Source organism: Anopheles merus, chromosome 3R (assembly GCF_017562075.2).
Source record: "Anopheles merus strain MAF chromosome 3R, AmerM5.1, whole genome shotgun sequence".
Lineage (NCBI taxonomy): Eukaryota > Metazoa > Arthropoda > Insecta > Diptera > Culicidae > Anopheles > Anopheles merus.
In genome coordinates, this window is record NC_054084.1 from 11,139,643 (window position 1) to 11,161,462 (window position 21,820).

A 21,820-nucleotide genomic window follows, 5' to 3' on the forward strand; every position below is an offset into this window, starting at 1 on the left:
GTCACACCAACACCAGCACATTCCCACAGCATGTCCCGCGGCTTCGCAAATGCAGCAAATGGCGGTAAAATCCAAACCGCACACACAAGCGACGAACGCTAGATTTCAAGTCCAACCGGTAGCCCAGTTGACTCTGGATGAATCATCGGGTCCACCCCATTGGAGTTGAGAGGATCGTTCGGTAGATTATACTTTCGGTAGTTGCCAACTCCGCGTAGAAGGAAATTAAGAAATAGCACAATTGTGAAATTCAATTGATCTCTTTAGAGCTACATAAATTTAGATGCAAACATGGCTACGAAGAAGGAGGCACGTGGGTGAGAAAACATTGAGATTCGTGTTCACGTCATCCCACACATTGATGGAGCCTGATCGGTTACGGCGATGCACCTGTGCACCGCCTCGGTGTAATCGAAGTTCCATTTTGGATGATTCTCTTCCGACATCTTCGACCGGTAATGCAATCAATGCAACGTTACGACGCAATAGTTAGAAAGTGTGTCAGTAAGCGTCGGCGATCACGTCAACAGCAACGCGCTGGAATGGGCGATGGGATCTTGATGATGACTAATGTGAACTAGAGAACGAAGATATGTAAAATACAAAGATTCAATAGTTGCTCGTGCATTGGAGAAACCCGGATACATTGGAGATATGGTTGGGAACCTGAGCTGACGCAATAGTAATGCGGAATACCTATAGGCAATGATAATGACATCTTACTGACATAGTAGTGAAGTCTAGATGAGCAGATACTACGCAATTTTGACATCTTCAAACATTTTGATTTCAGTTTTTGGATTTTGAATGTTTGATTTCAAATAAGAGCGAAGCAGCATAAACAAACTGTTCATAGAATATGTTATACACTAAATACACATTCTTACAAGTCACAACTCCCCAAGTCTGCGCCAGTAGTGCAATGGGTCCGCTCCTCAATTAACACCTTCGGACAAATTGGACTCCAGTTCAAAAATGCCATTCATCAGCACACAAACATACCCGCCGCCCGCAGGCTACAAAACTCACTGGTGACCACTACTCCCTACCTAAACCAGCGGACACTAGGGGAGCATACGGCTCTCGACGACTCGCGTGTTGCTGCTGCTCGTACGAAACTAGCAAATGTCAGTTAATTCTACAATGCTCCAAACAACCTCCGACGGACGGGCGCCCAAACCAACCAGCTGAACACACCTAGAAGTACTCCAAAGCGTGCAAGAGCAAGCACGTTTTACTCAACCCCAGCGGACGTGTGCCGCAGTTGTAGCGGATATATTTATTTTACTCCACAGTTTGAACGGGTGGACAACCGTCACCACCACTAGAGCACCCGCGGTCTTTTCGATCGCGCAATATAGCAGTGGAATAATTAGAAGCTGAAAGGCATACACACACACCAACACCAAGTGAAGTTTCCGAAGTGACACTCCCTCGAACATAACGCTCCCCACCGTAACACCAATTGGCTGTCAATGAAAAGCGCCAGAACCTGGGAGAGCCACCAACCAACAGGGTTCGGTAATGTGTTTCCGTTCCACTATTGCCGAGATCAAGGGCTACTCGTTTCGTGGTGTTGGTTAGCAACAATGAACGGTTGTATGCAACCGCTGTAAAGATCTAACTCGAACAGTTCCTGTTGGTGGTTAAAACATTAGATCATAATTCAAATATCAGACGCTCGTGTGACACTACAGCAATAGATCTGCGTAGGCTTACGTACGGATCATGTTCAACGCCTCCTTTGAGGCCGCTAACAGGAGAGTGAAGCAAATTTACACCCCGCGGTTCCTGTTCCCGCTATTGAAAGTCTCTTCTGCCATTAATCATGCATCTAACCAAGCTGCCAACAACACATTTCTTGCGCTGCTCGATGCTCCAGATAGTCAGTAGGATGCATCATTCCGTTTTCGAAGTGGTAAGCGCTTCATTTGTGGGCTAATGAGCCTGCGCGCTCTCATGTGCCGTATTGCACCTCTTCTGTACGTGAAGTTGAACGAGTTGAAATGCTTCTACAACCGTTAGTTGTACCCTGTGTGAAATGCTTTGCAGATGTTTATAAATGTTCCAATAAAAAAGAACCAAAAAAATGTGTTCAGCAACTCGATTCAGAAGTAACTATTGACATCATAACTCATCTTCAAGCGACAGCTGCAATGATTGGAGTGTGACACAAGGACCTCGCTTTCTTCTTCCTCCGCCCTTTCCACACCGTTCACTTCAATCGCAATTAAACTGCTATCGAGAAACTGTTCAGCCACTGCGCAAATATGACATCAAATCAATGTTTGCCCCGCTGTATATTAAAAAAATGTGAGGGCGAGCGCAGTAATAAAAACAGCTTCATTTCCTGATTGAAGTACTCCTATCTTTGCTATCCTCCCCCCTTCTCAGATAAGATTGCCTCATGCACCATCATGTGTGGTGTGTGGACAGTGTGCGACGCTAAAATGCTTTTATTAGAGCCACCCCAGCCCAGCCACTGATAACCGCAAAACACTGCCACCCGTGTTGACGTCGTCCTCGTGCTGAAGCCCTTACAGAAATAGATACTGCAGAGAGAGATACGCCCCGATAAGCAGAGGGACAACCCTTTTTCGAACGCAAAGGTGTACACACAGAATGCCTTTTTAGCCAGTGTGCGCCTCCCCACGGAACGGAAATGTTTTTCTTCGGTCGCTCTCTCCCCTTTAACGCGCATCGAAGGTAGGTAAATAAACAAATCCAATGTTACAGCACCATCGCAGGAAGAAAACCCTCGTTATCGGAGCGAGGTGAAAGGCCGCGTCCGCGATAAGACTGACGGCGTTGACCGGTGAAATCGAAGGGCTCGCTCACGTGCTCTTTCGTTCGAAATCATATTTGGTTGCGGCGGGCACTGTTTGCAGATGCAAATTGATTTTCAGCTATTCAAACTTTATGCTTTTTCCAGTGCGCTCAAAAGGCTTCGAAGCCGTCTATGTTTGTAGATTGAATTGCAAAACAATTAACGATACACATATCATATCCCGCTTACAATCACCCCGGAAGTACATCCCGCCGCGGTGTTCCTTTGCATGCCAACGCAAATGAGCAACTACAGCAGATCAACCACCGAGAAACAAATCAACTAAACACAACCACGCGCAGTTCATAAACGTTACGTACAAAACATCTAACGCGCTTCACACACAATGAAACAATTGGATCAGTTACAGGGCAGAAAATAAAGCACCGAAAAATCCTCCCAACAACCACCGCCGCACACACAGAAGATGTAAATCATACAATTTCATTCAATCAAAACAAAGAGAAACCGTTTCCGGGACCTCCTCCTTGATTGTGTGTGTGGTTGTCTAGGGACGGCCAGCGGATACGAGAAAACAAAACAATGCTTTCTTACGCCCTTCTCTCCCGGGCTTCTTGAGGAAGCGATGATATGGCAACATAAAAAAAAAACAACATATCTTTACTCACGGCGGGCGCGAGATGGGATAAATCCAATCATTTCCTATCCCGTGGTAAATTACGAGCATGAATTGAGAGTATCGAAATAAAATGCTTCTTCCTCTCCGTGGCTATTGTACGATCCTTTTTTGTATGCCCGCCCAGTTCAGGACTTCCTTGTTAAAGGCAAACATAAAGGGAGAACGTGATGCACATGGACGGGAGAGTAATTAAATCATCTAAAAGGTACATTAAATGAGCAGCAACATTGGCAGCCACCTATCAGCGAAAATAATACACACCGGACAGAGCAATTAGCATTGGGCTCGGCGCGGGACTTCCGTGGCTTCCCAATCTGCTCAATCTCTTCTTCTGGAAGTGCGTGAGTCAAAGCGATCGAACGGAAGCTCACGCTTCACAACAGCATTCGTGATTCAATAGACTCCCGCCCGGCGCAGTTAATCTCCCACAACAATGCGAGTTCGATTGTGTACCGGGTGTAGTTCTTGCCACGTTTTTTACACCTCATTGTAAACATACATCTACAGCGTATCGCAACATTTGGACCGAAAACACTTTTATGATCTAATGAGCTTTTGGTACACGGCGTGAATAACAACATATTATGTGTCCGCAGAAAAGAAAAATACAGATAATTAATTATTTATCGTGTGATTTCTGACAGTAGTGTAGTTCGCAGTCGCAATTTTTTATACCTGTACTATCTTAAAAAAACAAATCTGGTCCCCTTGCGTTGCTAATCGGTATTTGCTGATGCGTTTAATGGTGGATTTATTTGATTTAAATTTGCTTTTTTCTCGTAGCTCAAATTCCATCAGCTTTTCGCCACCGTATTACCCGCTGTCGGTGAAAAGAAAATTGATGCTCATTATCTCGGCGCACCGCAAGCCACACGCCAGTTACAAACATTAATTTGAACTTTTTTTTTCCCCATGCGCGCAACAATACTGATGATCAATTGCTGAAATACAGATGTTGTGAAGCGTTTTCAGCCATGCCTCGAAGGCATACACACGACTCGGCTCGGCGCGCCGGTTAGTTTACGAGTGTATAAAAGCCGCAATTAGGAGATTTATTCAACCAAAATTAGTAACGAAGCGCAGACACACATTTTTAGCAGTCATTACTAATGGCTCGACTCGCAAGCGGATGGTGGTGTTTATCAGATGTCCTTGAATACGGTACATGTCCGCAATTAAATCACAAACGAATTATCTTATCTAAACCACTTTGCGCGTGAACTGAAGCAGACGCGGTGTGTTTTTGGATAACATTTATTTTTAATCCACATTTTCAAACATTTTTGCCTTTTCATTTTTCCAAATCATTCAAACGGAACCCATTCGCTGCCATCGTCAAGGGCAACGAGCTGTGGTAACAATACACTAAACAAAACCTTTCCTTTTCATTTTCCAAGCACAATACGATTACTATTTACGACGAATCGATATTGAGACACAAGCCTGTGGGGCACGCCACTGTTTGAAATTGATCTACAGATACAGATCAATTTGGGTGGCGAAGGAAATCAAATTTAATTTTCCGTAAATCACAACCAAAGCAAACACGCCCATACACGCGGCAAACACACACAAGCAAACATTCGAAAGACTTGCCGGGTTCGTCGCTTGATGTATCGCGCGGCTAGCATCAGTCTTTCGATAACGTATGCATGGTTTTTTTGGGAGGGATTTTTAGAGCCGCAGATTGGTTATTGCACCAATTGGCTTTGTGAGGAAAAGGAACAATAAACATTGTCCCATTTTCACAAAACGGAGCGGCAGGTAGTTTTGTTTGTATTTACTAATTACGGTTCTACGCTCGCTACGGTAGCTTGGATTGCGCACGCAAAAGAAGAGAAGCATTCTTCATTTTACTATTTGATTTGTTTGCTTTCTCTCCCTCTCCTGCATACCGCTCCACCACCTCCTCCGTAGCTGACCTACATTCTTTTCGAAAAGGGAAAACCCTTTTCCGACTCTTGTTTTGCCTCCTCTCCTCTCAGAGCCTTTGCATGCCCCATTACCGGTTGTAAATTTTACGCTGGACAGCTGTTGGAGCCGGCGTAGCAGCGAGGGCGAATAAGAGAAAACGAGGCACATTATGGAAAGGTGCAGCGGGGCCGGCAGCATAATTCTCACACCAACAACACCGAAAGATCTGCAGCATTAATTCGTTATGGTACGTGGTGGAAGAGCAGAGAGCATACCATTGCACACATACACTGTTTTCCGGCCTGCCTCTCTCGCAGTATCGGTACAATCCCTGTCCAGTGGACACGCATAGTTGGGCGCGAACGCAAGGGTATTTAAAATATTGTTCATCCAATAAATTGCAGCAAAACATGTAGCAGCATATTTATAACATCGCCAAGACCGTTTAAGGCGGTATATTAAACCTCATTTATTTTCTCTCTTTTTTCTATTAGTAATCGTTTCGCGGCTGCTTATGCTGCCAAGCCAAGCCCGGCTTTTATGAATTTTGTCGACCCAACATCGATCAGTTGCGGGGTGTTACCTTTCTAAATGGAGCTTTTCGTTTTATTTTTTTCACAATCTTTCATCAGCAAGCTCCGTTAGCAGAGAACGGAAAATGCTCTGCTTCTAATGAACCACCCCCTACAGCCCTAAAAAAGCTCACCCCCCACACACAGGAAGCAGCATAATTGCTTGCTTAAGAATTAATTGTTAACACACGGTGCGGGCCGCTTTTTACGTCAACCAAAAAAAGCGCGCAGCTTTCCGTTCGAGGTCAGTACCAAAATAATAAACGCGGCCCCCGTTCCAGCGGGGTTTACTATTTTTCAGTCGGCCATCGAATTCAAGCGCTGTTAGGTTCGCACGGTGCTACGGTATAATAACGGAAGCGTGGAAGGACGTCACATTGATCAGACCCGATCTGCGGCAAAATCTGCCACTTGGATCATGAGAAGTGTATCTTCCGATTAGGGCGCTCTGTTCCAAGCTAACGCTTCTTTTCCGGCTAACGCAAGTCTCGTCTCCGCTGGGGGTGGGGATGGTGGAATGATAAAGCAAATTAAACGAGCACACTTGCTGGTGACGACTGTGAAAAACCCACCGCGGCATTCTAGTGCTTTTTGCCACCCCGTTTTTCCACTTGGGGCCACTGACCCGAGATCCGGCGCGTGCAATGCGCGTACACCACACCACTGAAGAAGCGCCGTTGTTGCTGTAGTTAGCGGTGATGGAAATGCCATTGTTCTAGGATGACGGATTCTCCCGCACACACGCTGGGCGAAGGGGAGATTCATTAGGTTCTGGGGAGCGAGTGCTAGATTCTCACAGCGTTACAACAATCACAGAACCATTGTTGCGCAACATACCGGAAAGGGAAGGCATTGGAATGAAGAGGAGAAGAAAAAACACACACACACGCGCGCGGCGTTTGTCAGGCCGGATTTTAGCTCCGGAACGGGCGTCACGGGACAAAGTGACAGGGCAGTACACTTTTTTAGTTTCCACTGTGTTTTGCTCCTATGTCCCAGTGAGCCACCGATATGCTTCGCTGCACCGGCAGAGCGTCCACTGTCCCCCCCCCCCCCCCCCCCGCACGCACTGTTGTCCTTTACAGTACGTACACACATTCGCAACGATTCGACGCGCGATTGCGCCTGGTAAACTCGTCGCGCGCCCAGACGAGCGTAACGAGGCGGAAAGGTTAGCAGCGAGTTAGGCCGCATTGGTTTCGAACGCAAACAACACTAAAAGTCAACTCTTGACGCAGTTTCCTGCTTTTACAATAGGGCGGCAAGGGTGCTAGAAGCGAGGAAAAGAGTGTGAGTTGAGAGTGAAACTTTCAAAAAATTATCTACATTGTGCTATTGATTGAAAGATGGCGCGTGGAAAAAGCGCAACATTTGCGATTGCTAAAAATGAAAGATTGCTGGTAACGGTTTCAATCCACAAACCATAAATCGAACGGTAATGAAATATTTATTTCCATTAAAAAAGATACGGATGATATGATGACAGCCTTAACAGTATCGGCGTCTCAATAAATAATGGAGTGTTGTCTATGACGTTGGGGCCTCTTTTGAAGCTCACTATTGCACAGTTATTTAACAGCAAAATAGAGAAGAAGAAAATACAACGAGCAACTTGCAACAAAATTGCGACCAAATACCCTAAAGCGCGTGCACACCACACGGGTGTGTCTGTAAGCTGCTTACTTTCCAACAAGTATGTGCTTCTTTTCTTCTCTGTGGCCATTCTTCCTTACCCTGTGGCGGTTTAATTTACGCTCGCATTCGATCATCACCGCACACACACGGTGGCCGGAAATGTTTTAATTATAATTCATAATAATTCCACCTCAGCCGGTGTCGTCACACAGCAGGCCGGTGTTATTGCGTAAGCAAAAAAGTTGCAACAACACGCGTTGTTCGAATCGCAAAAAGGCAAGCAGAAAAAAAATGCAGAGTGAAAAGCCATCTTTCCGAAAGATGATAACCGGATCGCAGTACAAACTGCAGGGTTGTGTAGACAATCGTAAAATGAACACAAAGCCAGTGTATAACGATTGACAACTTGGGGACAGTTTTAATAATTTTATCTCTGGATATTGTTCAATACCATGATTGTCTAATGGCTTTTTTTTTTTTGATACTTTTTCTTGAAGACATGCCTCTCATCTCAGTCCATTTCGAATTTATATTTCGTAGTTTTTTCAGCTTATTTTATCTATGCGATATTTTCATTATTTTAAAACGAGCAAAACACTCAAGCAACGAACCCTGTAAACTGATAAAAGCTCACAAAAGAAAGCATCACTCTTTCATCATCACTGCGAAGGGAGCAGGTGACCATAACTTAACCAACGGGAGCGCACAGACTGTGCAAAAAATAAAAAAAATATAAAAAAACAAACCCCGCGCCTATTATTTACTGTTTGGAGCGCAGGAACAACAACAACCTCACCCTGTTCTCCACTATCTCCTACCAACATTTTCACCAACCGGTCCCCCTTCACGAGCACAAAACGGTGAAGATTTGATGAAGTTCATTTCATCTTGGCGAGCTGCTGCTGCTTTCTCGGCAAGCAAAACCGGTTGATAGTGCCGCGCGCGCTGACATCGCGAGAAGGGAGCTTGAACTTGGGATGCATTCGTAAAAACCGGTACAGTAGCAGCTGGCATATCTCCCCGGTTTGGTCTCCAAGTGTGACGCAAATAAAAAAGCACCAATCCCCCCCCCCCCCTTAGTGACTTTCGCATGCAAGAGACCGCGCAGAGCATATGCCGAAAAAGCACCTCCAGCGATATCAACAAAGCGGCGCAAACCACACAGAGACCCCGCCGGGTGCAGGAAGTAAAGCGAACTCTACCCGAAATAATCATGTGGATCTGTTTCGGTGAGCATGGGGGTTTTTCGTAATGTTGCATCCGCGTATGCGCTGCTGCTGTACGATTATTATCCACCGCAAAAGCGTGTCCCCACGCGAAACGGGAAGTTCGGAAAAAGCGGACGGGAGGGTTCGTCGCTTTTACTGGAACGAAACGAAGGAGAGCGGCAAAGAATCAAGGGATGAAATATATCATTCACCACATGCACAACGCAACCCGCCGGCCGATCGGCACACACATTTGCGTGCACACTGTCGAGGGAAATTCAAAATTATAGCTCTTACTGTGTGTGTGCGCGCGCGCACGCTGAAAGAAAGCATTAAAGGGTTGCGAACGCCTGCGATACGGTACAGCAACACGCAGCAGAAGCGTCGAAAAGTGCTTCTTCCTGCAGTGATCCTTTTGCGAACCCGGCGGTGCCGGCGGTGGTGCAAGCCAAAACTGAACATCGTTATTAATGAAATCGGTCCAGTAGAAGCGGAGGAAGAGGATCGTTCTTTTCTTTCTTTCACCTCAATTAGCTCGCTACTGTGGGCTTGCACATTTTTAGGGACTAATGAAACTAACAGACCCTTTTAACGATGGAAACCAAATCCAGGGTGGCCCCTCCAGAGCAGCTCGGTAAGGGAAGGGAGCCGCCACACGTTCTTGGCGACAGAAAGTACCGCTAGGTCCGGGCGTACTGATTGCATCTTCCCACGCTGTCTGCCTGGTGGTGGCGGGCTTTGGCCACACGACGGAACCATTAGGGATGCTCCAGATATTTCGGTGAGAAATTGGCTGCGTTACGATTTATTAATTTTTTTTTTTTTCGGATACGCTCTAAGGCACCTTTTTCCACGGGGAAGGTGTGTAAGAAAAACAGAATTCACGGAGCGCATAAGAAGAAAATGAACCTATTAGTGGTGTCGAGCGATTCGATGACGGCTGCACATTTGAAGGGCTATAATTTAATTTAAAAATTAACCGAGTCAAACCGCACACAGGTTTTTAGGCGAGTACAGCAGACGGTTTTTGTAGGAAACTCTTTTCTTTCTTCATTCGGTAAAAGAAAAACCATCCAAATGTTTCAGATTGTATAGACAGCTCGGCTTAATGTTAATTGTAATAATTCGAAAAAATATAAATGTAAATTGAAGGTCAACAACTATATGAGTAATGATTCAGCGCATGGAATGTATGAATCACACACTGCATCGTTAGAGTACTCATTAATATTTTTTAAGATAATCGTTTCAACCCAACAAATAATTTGCGTCTCACATTATGTCTAAGCGCCGTACCTAAAAGCGAATAAACCACGATAAAAGCCGAACAAAATTTTAATTGGCCGGTTATTAAGTAACAATTTTAAAGCCCCCACCAGAGAGTAACCTTCCAGCGCTGTTCTTGACGTCTCTCTATGCACCAAACATCGCACCAACTTTGAGTCGCGTGCACAATTTATTTGCCAAACGCAAAAGAAAAACCTCCAACAACGGCGCGAATGCACATACACGCCCCGCAGACGCCGGGCGGCTACAGTACCACACGAAAGTTGAATCATTTATTTATGCGTACACAACACACAAGCCACGCGCGAAAACCGCATCGACTTTACGCACGCGGCATTCCGTTGTACGCACCACCATTACCACACACAAACACACACACAGCCAGGTACGAGCGAATGAGTGGATTTGCTGCATAATTTGACGTTAGTGCATATATGTGCAAAATACAACACAGAGAGTGCCAATCGAAGAGAAGAAAAAAAGCACTGCCCCACAGCAGAACATTTAAATGCCAGAACGATGAAACACAGGCTGCACCGTGTCTCGTAGAGTAGCGGAGGGGGTTCGTCGCTTGGCGTGGGGCCTCTCTGCACATTGGAAAAACCCTTCACAACACCCCGCGAAAGCAAAAACACAACAAATGATTCTGGTCCATGTTTCGCCCGCTCGTGCATGTATTTTTTTTCGTTTTTGCCCATTTTATCGAGCGCATGTTTTCGAACATGCGTGACGCGTACGTACTACCACCACAACCGCACGTAGTGAAATGGGTGCATGGGTCCACATAACGTGAGCACCCCGCACACACACACACTTTGGAGAAATGAAAATGAAAAGAAAACAAAAACCAACTCCACCCCAAAAACTGGGTCATCGACGCCACACAGCCGGGAGACAGAGGCCTCCAAACGCGCGTGCAAGCTTTTTTTCCTTCTTTCGTGCAATTCGTGCAAGGTAAAAGAGAAGTAGGAAAGCTGGCTGGCTGGCTGGGTAGCGCTTTTCGCGGACGCCGCGAGGCGTGTCGCGCAACATTGGAAAGCCGCGAGGCTTTTGCTAACGCCACGGGCCAACCTCGAACCGCTCAAGGTACACACAGCGCGTACAGGCAAGCAATAAGACGGAGAGCGTGCGATGGTACTGTGAAGGGGGGGGGGGGGGGGGAACTCCCCATTAACATTGAGGCGCGTCCGAGCCGGTTGATTTGATTTGCGCTTCGATTTGGATGACCGTTTCGCGAGCATTGCTCGCCCTCTCGTTACGGTGCGGATTGATGAAGCGCGCGCGTAGCTCCGCTCGTTAGGACAGTTAGAATAAATTCGTGTGTAATTCAAATCGCAAAGAGAAAAGTCATCCTTCAGCGTCGAAGCAGTACGCACAAATTGCGTGGAAGATGACCCTGTTTTAGCCGCGTTGCGTATTTCACTTTCTTTCGTAACGATTCTGTTCAAGCCGCACACGCAAACCGGTGCATTTCTTCGCAGATAGCAGCACCCTCAATACCGATCCGGCTTTAGGTGGTCACGGTTAGTCGGTCACGATGATGGAGATTTACAATACGCGATCTTCAACTGCGTTCGGAGACTCAATCCGGCTCCTCCCCACCAGCCAGTCAACCGGCACCGTCGCCCTCAACGAGGCCTGGAAATTGTGCATTGCAACACGGTTGACGTACGAAGATGATTTCGCACAAATCCTTTCGATACGATCATTTCAGGGGAAAAGAAATTATTGATCGCTTCTGGCAGCTACGTGTGTGCCGCTGCGGTCGCATTCCGCCGACAAAAGCGCAGGAAAAGTGCACTTAATCTCTATCAAGCCAACGAATCACGCATTTTGGTTTTCGCTTCGTAGACTTCGTGGGATGCAATTTTTGATATGCATTTTTGAGAAAGTGCCGTGGATTTACGCAGTAGTAGTAAAAGTAGGACATTTTTGCGAAAAAAAATTGAATGTTATTTGTTGAAAATGATTAAATGTCAAAAAGTGTATGTACTTATTTGAAAGATGGCCCTTGTCATTGCAGTTTACTTAAACAGTTGTAAAGTTTCCAAAGAGATGGAGAGCTTACCTGTAAGTAAAGAAAACAAAACATTATTATAACATATAATTAGTTATTCATATAGAACACAAGGAAAACAAACAAGTAAAAGAAGATAACAAAAATAAAGAGAACTAATAAATAAAAAAGAAAAGAATCCGCAAAGATAGGATATCAACAGAGATGAAAACAAGCAGATTATATGAAAATTATACGAAATAAACAGAAAAGTAAACGAAACAACGAAACTAAACAGAAAAGAACATACATGAAAACAACTGTAGAGAACAACCTGCAAAGAGAGTTAAAAAGAAAGACAAAAACAAAAAGAGATAAAAAAACAAACAAATAGTATGCAAATTTTACGTATCAAACCGAAAAATAAACATAACAGTAAAAATCTTAAAGGACAAAAGCTCATGAGAAAATACCAAAAACCCAACCATAATTACTTGCTGCATGCAATGGTATGATTCTCTAAAATTCAAAACTTTCCCATGCCTGAAAGCGAAAGGAAGACACACGACTAAAACCAATCATCTTTTGGAAACAGAAAAATAAAGCAAATCTACCATAAAACACACCGGAGATAGAAGAGATGAAAGATTTGGAACTATGCTGCCGATAATTATCCAATAAAACCCCTTAAAAAGCTGATTCCTTCGCTCGTGAAAGGATGATGAGAAGGGATCATCTCCTACATCGACAGTAATCGCGCGCCGCCAGTTCGTCTTACGGTTGTGTGTGCGGTGGCTCAACCGTACTGCACACAAAAATACATTTCTGATTTCTCAGGATAGAAAAGTGGTTCCCTTTTGCAGTGCCTTCTCCTGCTAACCAAGTCATTGACTCTTCCATTGACTGACGGTTCGAGGCCAGTCCCTTCGTGTTCGACAAAACGCGACCTCTCTTCAAAGTGCTGTGCCCATCGTGATGCAATCGTACACGCCGCCGTTGATTCGTTAGCCTCTTTTTTCGATACCATCCCGAACACGATGTCTCTCACACTCCGGGGATTGGTTTTGTGCAGTGTTCTGACATTGACATACTAAGTGGAAGAGATTACTACTCCAGCCGAAACCGGATGGCTCGAGGCGCACGGCAAATTTACGACCAAATTGGCACACAAATTGGCGATATGGAGTTCAGTTTTTTTGCCATTGCTCCAAACGATACTGCTTTAAAGATTTCATTTAAAACTTTATAGCTACAAGCAGCGCGAGCTAATGTACTTTCGAACCAAACGTTTCAGATTATTGCTTATAGAAGAGCAAAACCATGATAAGGTACCACACACAGAGCGCTATTTATTGTTTCCGCTAATCTGAATAACAGTTTATAAAAACATTCTGGATTGAACAAAAAAGGCTACACTACGCGAGTAGTTAGTTGCCTGTCCTTGACAAGTGTGTAGTGTGTGGTACGTCAACGTGAGACGCATTGTAAATCACAAAGGCCGGGCTACATTGATCGTACTCCGTAGTATAATTTTTGTGAACGCGTACGCCATCTAGCGGTGACGGGTGGAAGCTAAATGCTGGCATAATTTATCTGTCAAAAAACGTTTTGGGTCGAGGAGGCTATAATTTTACCCAATGAAGGATAGATATTCGAAGATGCGGAGAAATGTTGCTTAGCGCTTTGAATGAATGACGATTTGTCCAACAACAACAAATAACGGCCTACTTTGTTGCATTTTATGGACGTTTATCAACATTTCAAACGGCATACAAGTAGCCTGGTCGAAACTTGATGAGACACCAAGTATGAATAATTTTGACACATAAATTATACCGACATCTAGCTTGCGCTGGTCGTCGCCAGATGCGCTAGTGAAAATAAAAATTACACTACGGAGTACGATCAATGTAGCCCGGCCTCAAGACGGGATGTAGAAGAGTCCCAGATTATTCTAAATATGGCTGATAGTAGTATTTATGGGACGCTATTTCAATTTGCTTCGACCGTAAAAACGAACGAAGCAGAACGAATATGACACACCGAAGAAGCAGAGTTGCAAATTAAGTGATCAAACTCTTCGCTCGTATGCTTTTACGCGAGCATCTTCGTCTCTCTAGCAGAGGCTAACAATGTACGAGTGACGAGCAGACAAGTAGATGACCTCTAACATTCACCCCGGTGTCTATGCTGCAAGAATCGGCACAAGTGTCTACCTTCTTCAAAACGTCACTCAAAAACGAATCACTTTCGAAATGATGTCAGACCCAAAACACGATCACTTGAGGATCGCGTCATGATTCACCCCGCTCTGGCAGCACATGAAGAGTCTCCGTTTCCTCCCTGGAGTGACGCGAAATTAATAGCAATATTTATGAGGCTTTAGGTTTGCTTCCCTAAACGCTACCACTAATCGAACGCGACGACGCGTTCGCAGCTAACAACTTGCAGGCCACAGCACTTCCCATGTAACCGCGCTCCAATGATTCACAGCAACGACGTGTGTTCACTAAATACGCACCCACACACACTCTAATACACATTAGTTCCCTACCGTCCGGAACGAAAAGCCTGGATTAGACGAACCAGAGAGGGAACACGATACAACTGTGCAGTGTGGTGGTGTGGCAGGGCAACCGCGCACTAAGGGCGAACTGGTCACGTTTTTATGGGATGACGGTTTTATGGCAGCTGCGACACCAATCAGCGTGCGATCAAATGCGCGTCCCACACAAATAGCAAAACGTCACCCTAGGACACACACACACTTTGGCGCGTGAAGTCATTTTCCGATTGGACTAATTAGCATTTTACACGCATGATTGTGTCAACAAATATTAATGAAACATCTTAAAATACAGCTCTAACCCACTAACGCTGCTTTGTGTAGTGCCGTATGTAAATCTGGCCCCGTGCGGCGGCCTCTGTGTTTGAGTAACGCGCATCAATCCTAAATTGTAACAGTTTATTGATGTCCAAATTCATCTTGAAGCCATTTCGAGAACAGGTGGTTGGATTTATTGTCGGCTGGTGTTGTGCTTATTATTTTGGAATAACACTACGATAAGGCAAATTATGCTGGCCATAAAATGAAAGAATATCCTATTAAATAACACTCCAGTTCTCTTAAAGCAATATTTTGAGGAAATTTAGTCCGTACTCCATTACAAGCGATGTTTATTACTTTTTATCATTTTAATCGTTATTTATACCTATTTCGCTCAAATAAGCTATGGGTTGTTTAGGGATGGATATCGCTTGCAAGAGGAAGTAGTAATACTTTTACAAATGACCTGTGGAGTGTAGTCCACGACCTGTAATGAATTTTATTGGATCACATTAAACAAATCGACATTTATTTCGAATAATTAACCAACAAATAACTCGCCAGGGAACAACACTTATTGACATCATTGTCCTCTATTTAATCAGACGACTCCGTTTACCATACAGTAGCAATTTGAAGCCACTTAGCGAACGATTAAATGCACCACCACCTTCATCACGCTGGCACGCAACCACCATACTTAACCCAGAGAGCCGCGGTAGTAGTGGTACACATTACAGACTTTACATAATTAGCGATAACACCAGGCGATGATGCTCCGGCGTAGATCATGATCATCCGCGACCTTTGTCTACAAGATTATCAGTAAGGGCAAAGAGGATTGATGTTGAGAAACTGCGCTTATTAGAGAGCTGTACCCGGTTTGTAACGTCATATCTATCAAATGACCTAACAAACAGTCGTACGATTCGAGCCCCCGTTTTTTCCCCGATGAAATCTCAACGCCCGATGACCGATGACCGACGACAAGTTTGCTAAACGATGCTACATACTACTCACTATGTCTCCTCTTATCTCTCTCCTCTCTAAAGCGATAATGATACATACACAATCGTATAATTAAAAATGCAAGAATTGCATTCGTTGCAGCGTGTTTCCGCCCTTGTGACAATGGGAGGGAACATACCCTTGCTATCTGGCTTGTCTATCGCGAAGCGATTAATCCCTATCTTCACTCACTTAGTAGCAAAGCTGTAGCTTAAATTTGTGTGCAAATGATGAACTAGAGCTGCTGTGTGCGATGGACACGACCACGATTATGAAATCCACTTCATCACTCACCCACACGCACTTTGATGGCTCCCAAAAGATCCCAAACGTAGCCGGTAAGTAGCTACGGGTTCGCCGCTTGCGCGATGAGCTAACAAAGAAAAACTTCATTCGCTCATTTATCTTTATGTCGAGAGGCTTTGTTTAATTTTGCTCTACATTTGTAACATACATTTTATTCCTGCGTGAGTGGCACAACTGTTCATTCATCTCCCAGCATGAAATTTTCCTGAGAAAACTAACCAATAAGAGCACACGCGCGCATTGCAAAACAAGGAAACCGCCAAAAACACATCTCGATACGCAAATGATTTTAATAAGTTTGGCGTGGAAAAAAGACCCCACTAAAGCCTTACACCTTTAGGCTGACCAGCATGATTTCCTAGCGTAACTTCTTCCTGTGCTTCCTATTGTTTCGAGGCTGATGTTCCCGCATCACGAAATGAAAGTGAAGAGACCAGTGGGCTCGTCTTTATGCTTCTGACGGCTCTGTATGATGGAGCAGTGGTCTAGAGATCCCTCACTCTCTTCGCTCTCTTTCTCTAATGGATAGATGCGCGGAAGAGATACATATCTAATTCGATACGCTCCCTCGCCGTCGTCCCAAAGGTCAGTCAAACGCATTCACACGCACGACGCAATTAGAAGAATACAAATTAAGCTAGCCCCCATGCGCGATTGGGGAATACATTGCTGTGAGGGATTATTTTTGTGGGAGCTTAGACCCCAAAAACGTTAAATTGAAACACGAACCTCCTCTCTTTCCCGTTACCTTTATGAGATGAGGCAAAATTAATTCCGTGCCATATGGGCTTTAAAGGTAGATGGGTAATGCAGACCAATAGACGCCGTTAAATCAATACCACTTAGGTGAAGGCTGCAGTGTTATTTAACGCTATACACACGAAGGGATGCATCCACTGACCGATGAGTGTAGCATAGAACTGTCCTAATAAAACATTTTATGTACGTTTTGGGTTCGGACTTTGTATGCAAATTAACGCACTTCCATCGTCGGGAATGGAGGCGCTAGCGCGTTTAATGTGCCGCACACATCAGCAGAGAGGGAGAGCTCAAATCCCCCCGAGAGAACAAGCAACATATGCTTTTCCTCGTACGGGTTGTTACAGGGTTTTTTTCCCTTCGTTTATGTGTTTTTCTTCCATTTGTTTCTACTTCGCACTTCAATTCAAGAGATACGAGGCGCACCCTTAAGCCTGGCATTTTCGATGGATTTTCCCCAAACCGGCCAGATGTTCCCTCTCTTCCGTCACCATTTGCATTGTACACTGTAGTGCGGAGTAGCAGTGGTTCGGAAGGTTTAGGTTTTATTCCTACGTTTTGATTTTATGGGCCGGCGTTAAAGAACAGTTCCTTCGATGCGAGCAAACCTTGTGTGCTTTATTATTCCACCCAGAGACACATCACCATCATCAGTGCCATCGATCGCACACTATCGTTTGAAACGATCGTGGTCCTCCTCCCCTGCTCTCTCCAATGGCATTTAACCATTGTGTGGCACACGCTACTTCTGGCGTTCTGCTTTAATCCATCACCGAAAATAACACAATCGGAATAAATTTGTCCAAACGAACGCCGCGGATGAATCATGCTGACAGAGGGTTTTATTCTAAAGACTTCACCGTATGTAAAATGTAAACCAAACAGTAAATTACAACTCGCCACACACAAAACTGCATCCATCACACCATCTCTGCCCGGTACGTTCGAAACAATGCTTAAGCAGCAGTCTTTTTCAGAAAATATATATATCGCTCATGGTGCGTAGGCGACGAACAAACGTGTGTCAACCTCTGTGTCTGAAGATCGTCTAATTGCTATCTTGATCGACTGTCGTACATGGCCCCGCTGTCGAATGTCGCCAAGAGCAATGTCTCGTCGCTGCTGACGGAAGATGCTGCTGTACCGATGGAAGACAATTTAATCCTGGATATAACACAGCACAATTGGTGTTTGTAGAAAAAAGCGACAGCGCACGAGGTAAACAATATAATCAAAGAAGAACCTTATTTGCTTATGGATGGGATTCTAAAGCAGGATCTTGCTCTTTTTGTGACGGAATTCTTGAAAACATCATTATAAAATTGATTTAATACGTTACTTCAATATTGTTCACCCATTCCCTTCTTGCTTGGAATAATGCTTACACTTTCTTTTCAGCTTTCAATGACAAAAACAAAACTAGTCCAACTGAATCGACACAAATTCCATCAATCTGAAAACGTTTGAAATGGTGGTAGAGAAAAAAACACAAGGTTTACTTTTTCCAACCGACACACTAATAAAAACAAACGAACCGTCAAAGACACACTCTGTGTGTACGCCGCCCGCACTACAGTGCCACACTTTCATTTCGCTTTCAATTTCTGTTAATCAATTCAACGCCCACCTACACCTTCCATTACGGGGTAAGTGTGTACATACACACACACACACACAGATCAGCCTCAACCGCGGACCGAAAAAACAGTAATCGATTTATCTCCAAACCAAAACGATCGAAGAGAAATGCTGATAGAGAAAAAGAAGCTGAACCTCAATGCTGTATACATATGGTCAGATTCAACACATGGAAAGAGTACAGCAGGGAAAGATAAAGAATAAAGCAACTTATCCAGGTGGGGTTAACCTTGCCAATAAACATAAAATTCAAGCTGTTTAAATATTGATTTGTCGTCAATCGTTGCCGTTTTGGAGGTGTGCCAATTAAAACTACTTTCGGAACGTTTTAATGTTCTTTTTTTTGTATTTTGCCACTGCATTGTATTGACTACAAATAAGAATGGCAAATAAACCCTCCCTTTCATGAATAATAAAATTTAATCGGATTATATCCAGAGTTTGAGTTGTTTTCACAAACCAATTCGACACAAATCCTAGTCAGAATATAAACGGAAAAAATAGTTTTACTCCAATAGTACTTTTCATGACACAAGTTGCACGCAAACTGACATGGAACAATTAAAAGAGGAGAGCTGACGAACAACAACCAGCAACGAAAAAATAAAATAAAAACAACCGACCACAAATGAACGTAATTAATACAACCGCGCAACGTAAATCACGCATTATGTGCTTTTCGGAACACGCTTGGATTCACTTTCGTGGTCACGAGCCAGTGCACACGCGTCATTGCACATCGTCGTCACACGGACAGGGCATAAAAGAGACAAACGCAATGGCAGAGTAGTGGAGTGGTTGGGAGAGGAGGGCATAAATGAATTGTCATAACATTGTGTGTTTTTTTCTAATTTCATTTTCTTTTAAAACAACCACAAACGCTTTGCTTGGCAATGAACATCATGTCAAAAGTGATGAGCATGCAGTGCCGGGGAGAGCGTACGTGAAACGAGATGATATAAATATTAGTTTACAAAGCCTTTCGACCGAACGCTTCACAGACTAAATATTTTTTTAAATAAAAAATGCAAACTTAAGCTTAAAATAGATAATAAACTCCAAAACGTGTCGCATCCACCGGCGAGAACCTGTGCTATTAGTCACTCACTGAACTAGTTTTCTAATTCTCTTTGCATCCATAAATTTCGAACTCATCCCAACCTCAATTTTCCTCTCCCTTCATCATGACCAACCAACTGAACTTCCTACTGGCCCCTGCCACCTCGACACATCGGTCACACCTTTTGGCTATGATCCAGCGCAACACAGCCTTCCTCCATGCCACCTCTGGGCTCTTTTCTAGGGGGTAAAGGTTTGTGCAGAAACACACACGTTCCAGAGCAAACATTGTTCTAGTTTTTCAGCGGCAGCTTTTCTCGCTCCTTTTTTATCCAACCCGATTCTGTCAAGGCAAATTATGCGGACGGGTCTGATTCTGTTTTCCGGGCGGTGGTCCGCTTTCAACGAATAGTTTAACGCGGTCACCATTATTCACACACACACAGAGCGACACACATACATTTGGCAGGCCCTTTTTATTATGCTAGTTCTGTAGCGTGAGCGATGAGTTCATTGCTCCGTGTTAGCTGAGAAACTATAAGCGCTGAGGGGGGGCATGGAGGCATGGATGACAGTTGTCTGATAGAGGATAGTGCAAAATGAATTTAAAACATGACTTTTAATGTTCATAAGCTTCATCGCGTCCCTTTGCTACCTTTCTCTTTATTTTAATTTGTTACAGCTAAGCGTGGTAGTGCAACTTTACCAAATGGCATAACATATTTTATAATTTGCACTTGTTTTACACTAAGAAGAGCATGTTTATCAAATTATTATGATCATTTTTCATGGCCACAATCCAGAGCGTAGTGCAAATTCAAAACCACTATTCCACCGTCCGATAAACCCAGTAGCATAACATTAACGCACTCTAAGGCTCAATTTCAAATGCTGTGCCCTGCCTTTATGCCGAGCAATCATCATCAAAATATGATTTGTAATTCAGCCGGCTGAGCCCCTCGGAGCGGAAAAGTGCCTTTTTTTTCGAAACATGTCTTCACTTCCAATAGCAGCCACACACACAGCCACTGTGTTGCGAGCGCGTCATTAGACGTGTATCACAGCAAACAATTAAAATTATGCTGCGAAATGGAGGAACAAAAAAAACCCCATCAACAATCGGACATGGGCGAAGGGAAAGGGCACGTGGCCACATCGTCTTTCAAAAGCGTAGATTTTTACTTCCACTCACTTACATGAAGCTGCTGCTGGCCAGAAGGCAGAAAGGTAGGTGAGGTTGGTCCATCCGCAGCAAAAAGCTGTGGCAGCGCGCGCTGTGGCAATTAAAAATCACAAACTGTAGCCCATAAATCAATCACAACAGTTTTATGCTTGCCTTGGCGGAGGCGAACAATCAGCACAACCACCCACCACCACCCCACAACAAAAGCCATCATTTCTTTCCCAATTTCGAACGCTCGCACGCATCTCTCTCTCTCCGTTCGGAACGATGACCAACCATCATCGTCAATGAAATCTGTTGCATTTTTCGCTTTATTAAAATTTCCTTTTCAAACGCCACCGGACCGTGATGATGCTGCTGCGGTCTGTCTGCTTGCAGCTCCTTTGTTGCGCGACATTGGTTGGAAATTCATCATCTAAAATATTGAACCACACACTCCCCCCCCGTCGTCGACCGTAAGACAGACTGCGAAAGAGAGATCACAAAATGCCCAAGAAGAGACAGCAGCTTTTAAATTAAGCATTTCCGGTTTCAATTAATTCCAAACCGCCAGAGTGGCAATTTTGCGTCGCCAATCGAGAGACTCTGGCGATGCTTTGATATGGGCGATGATGAAAGGGGTTAAGCCACCCAGCGCAACTTCAACAGGCTTGAGAGCGGAGAGATCGCATCATAAGGTTCCCCGCTTCAGCAAAGCCTATTGCAGCGTGTGCCCCCCGCCGACCACGAGACGGATTGTTTTAGTTTTCTTTTGATAAAACACGCATCAAGTGTAACTGTAGTTTTGATTATTTTCACCACCCAACACCGGTCTCTCGTTCGGACGTTTTTCCCAGCAACTGAATGAGAAAGCCAAATGGTGAATGAAAAAAAAACACTCCACGCACAAATCACCCGACGACAGTTGAATAATTTCCCTTCCTTCACACATTACTCATAAAACATGAAACATAATGGTTAG

At 44.4% G+C, this 21,820-nt stretch overlaps 1 protein-coding gene across 4 annotated transcripts in view; it reads right to left on the minus strand.

The window, feature by feature from the left end:
- The window catches only part of LOC121595297 (signal-induced proliferation-associated 1-like protein 1), a 78,763-nt gene that overhangs the window by 32,907 nt on the left and 24,036 nt on the right, over nucleotides 1-21,820 (minus strand). For 2 of the 4 annotated variants that reach the window (XM_041919182.1, XM_041919183.1), the window contains one exon: nucleotides 12,390-12,413. The exons of the other annotated variants lie outside the window; for them this stretch is intronic. In XM_041919182.1, the coding sequence (XP_041775116.1) occupies nucleotides 12,390-12,413 (24 nt within the window). The remainder of the gene's footprint in view (nucleotides 1-12,389; nucleotides 12,414-21,820) is intronic. 4 annotated transcript variants of the gene reach the window in all.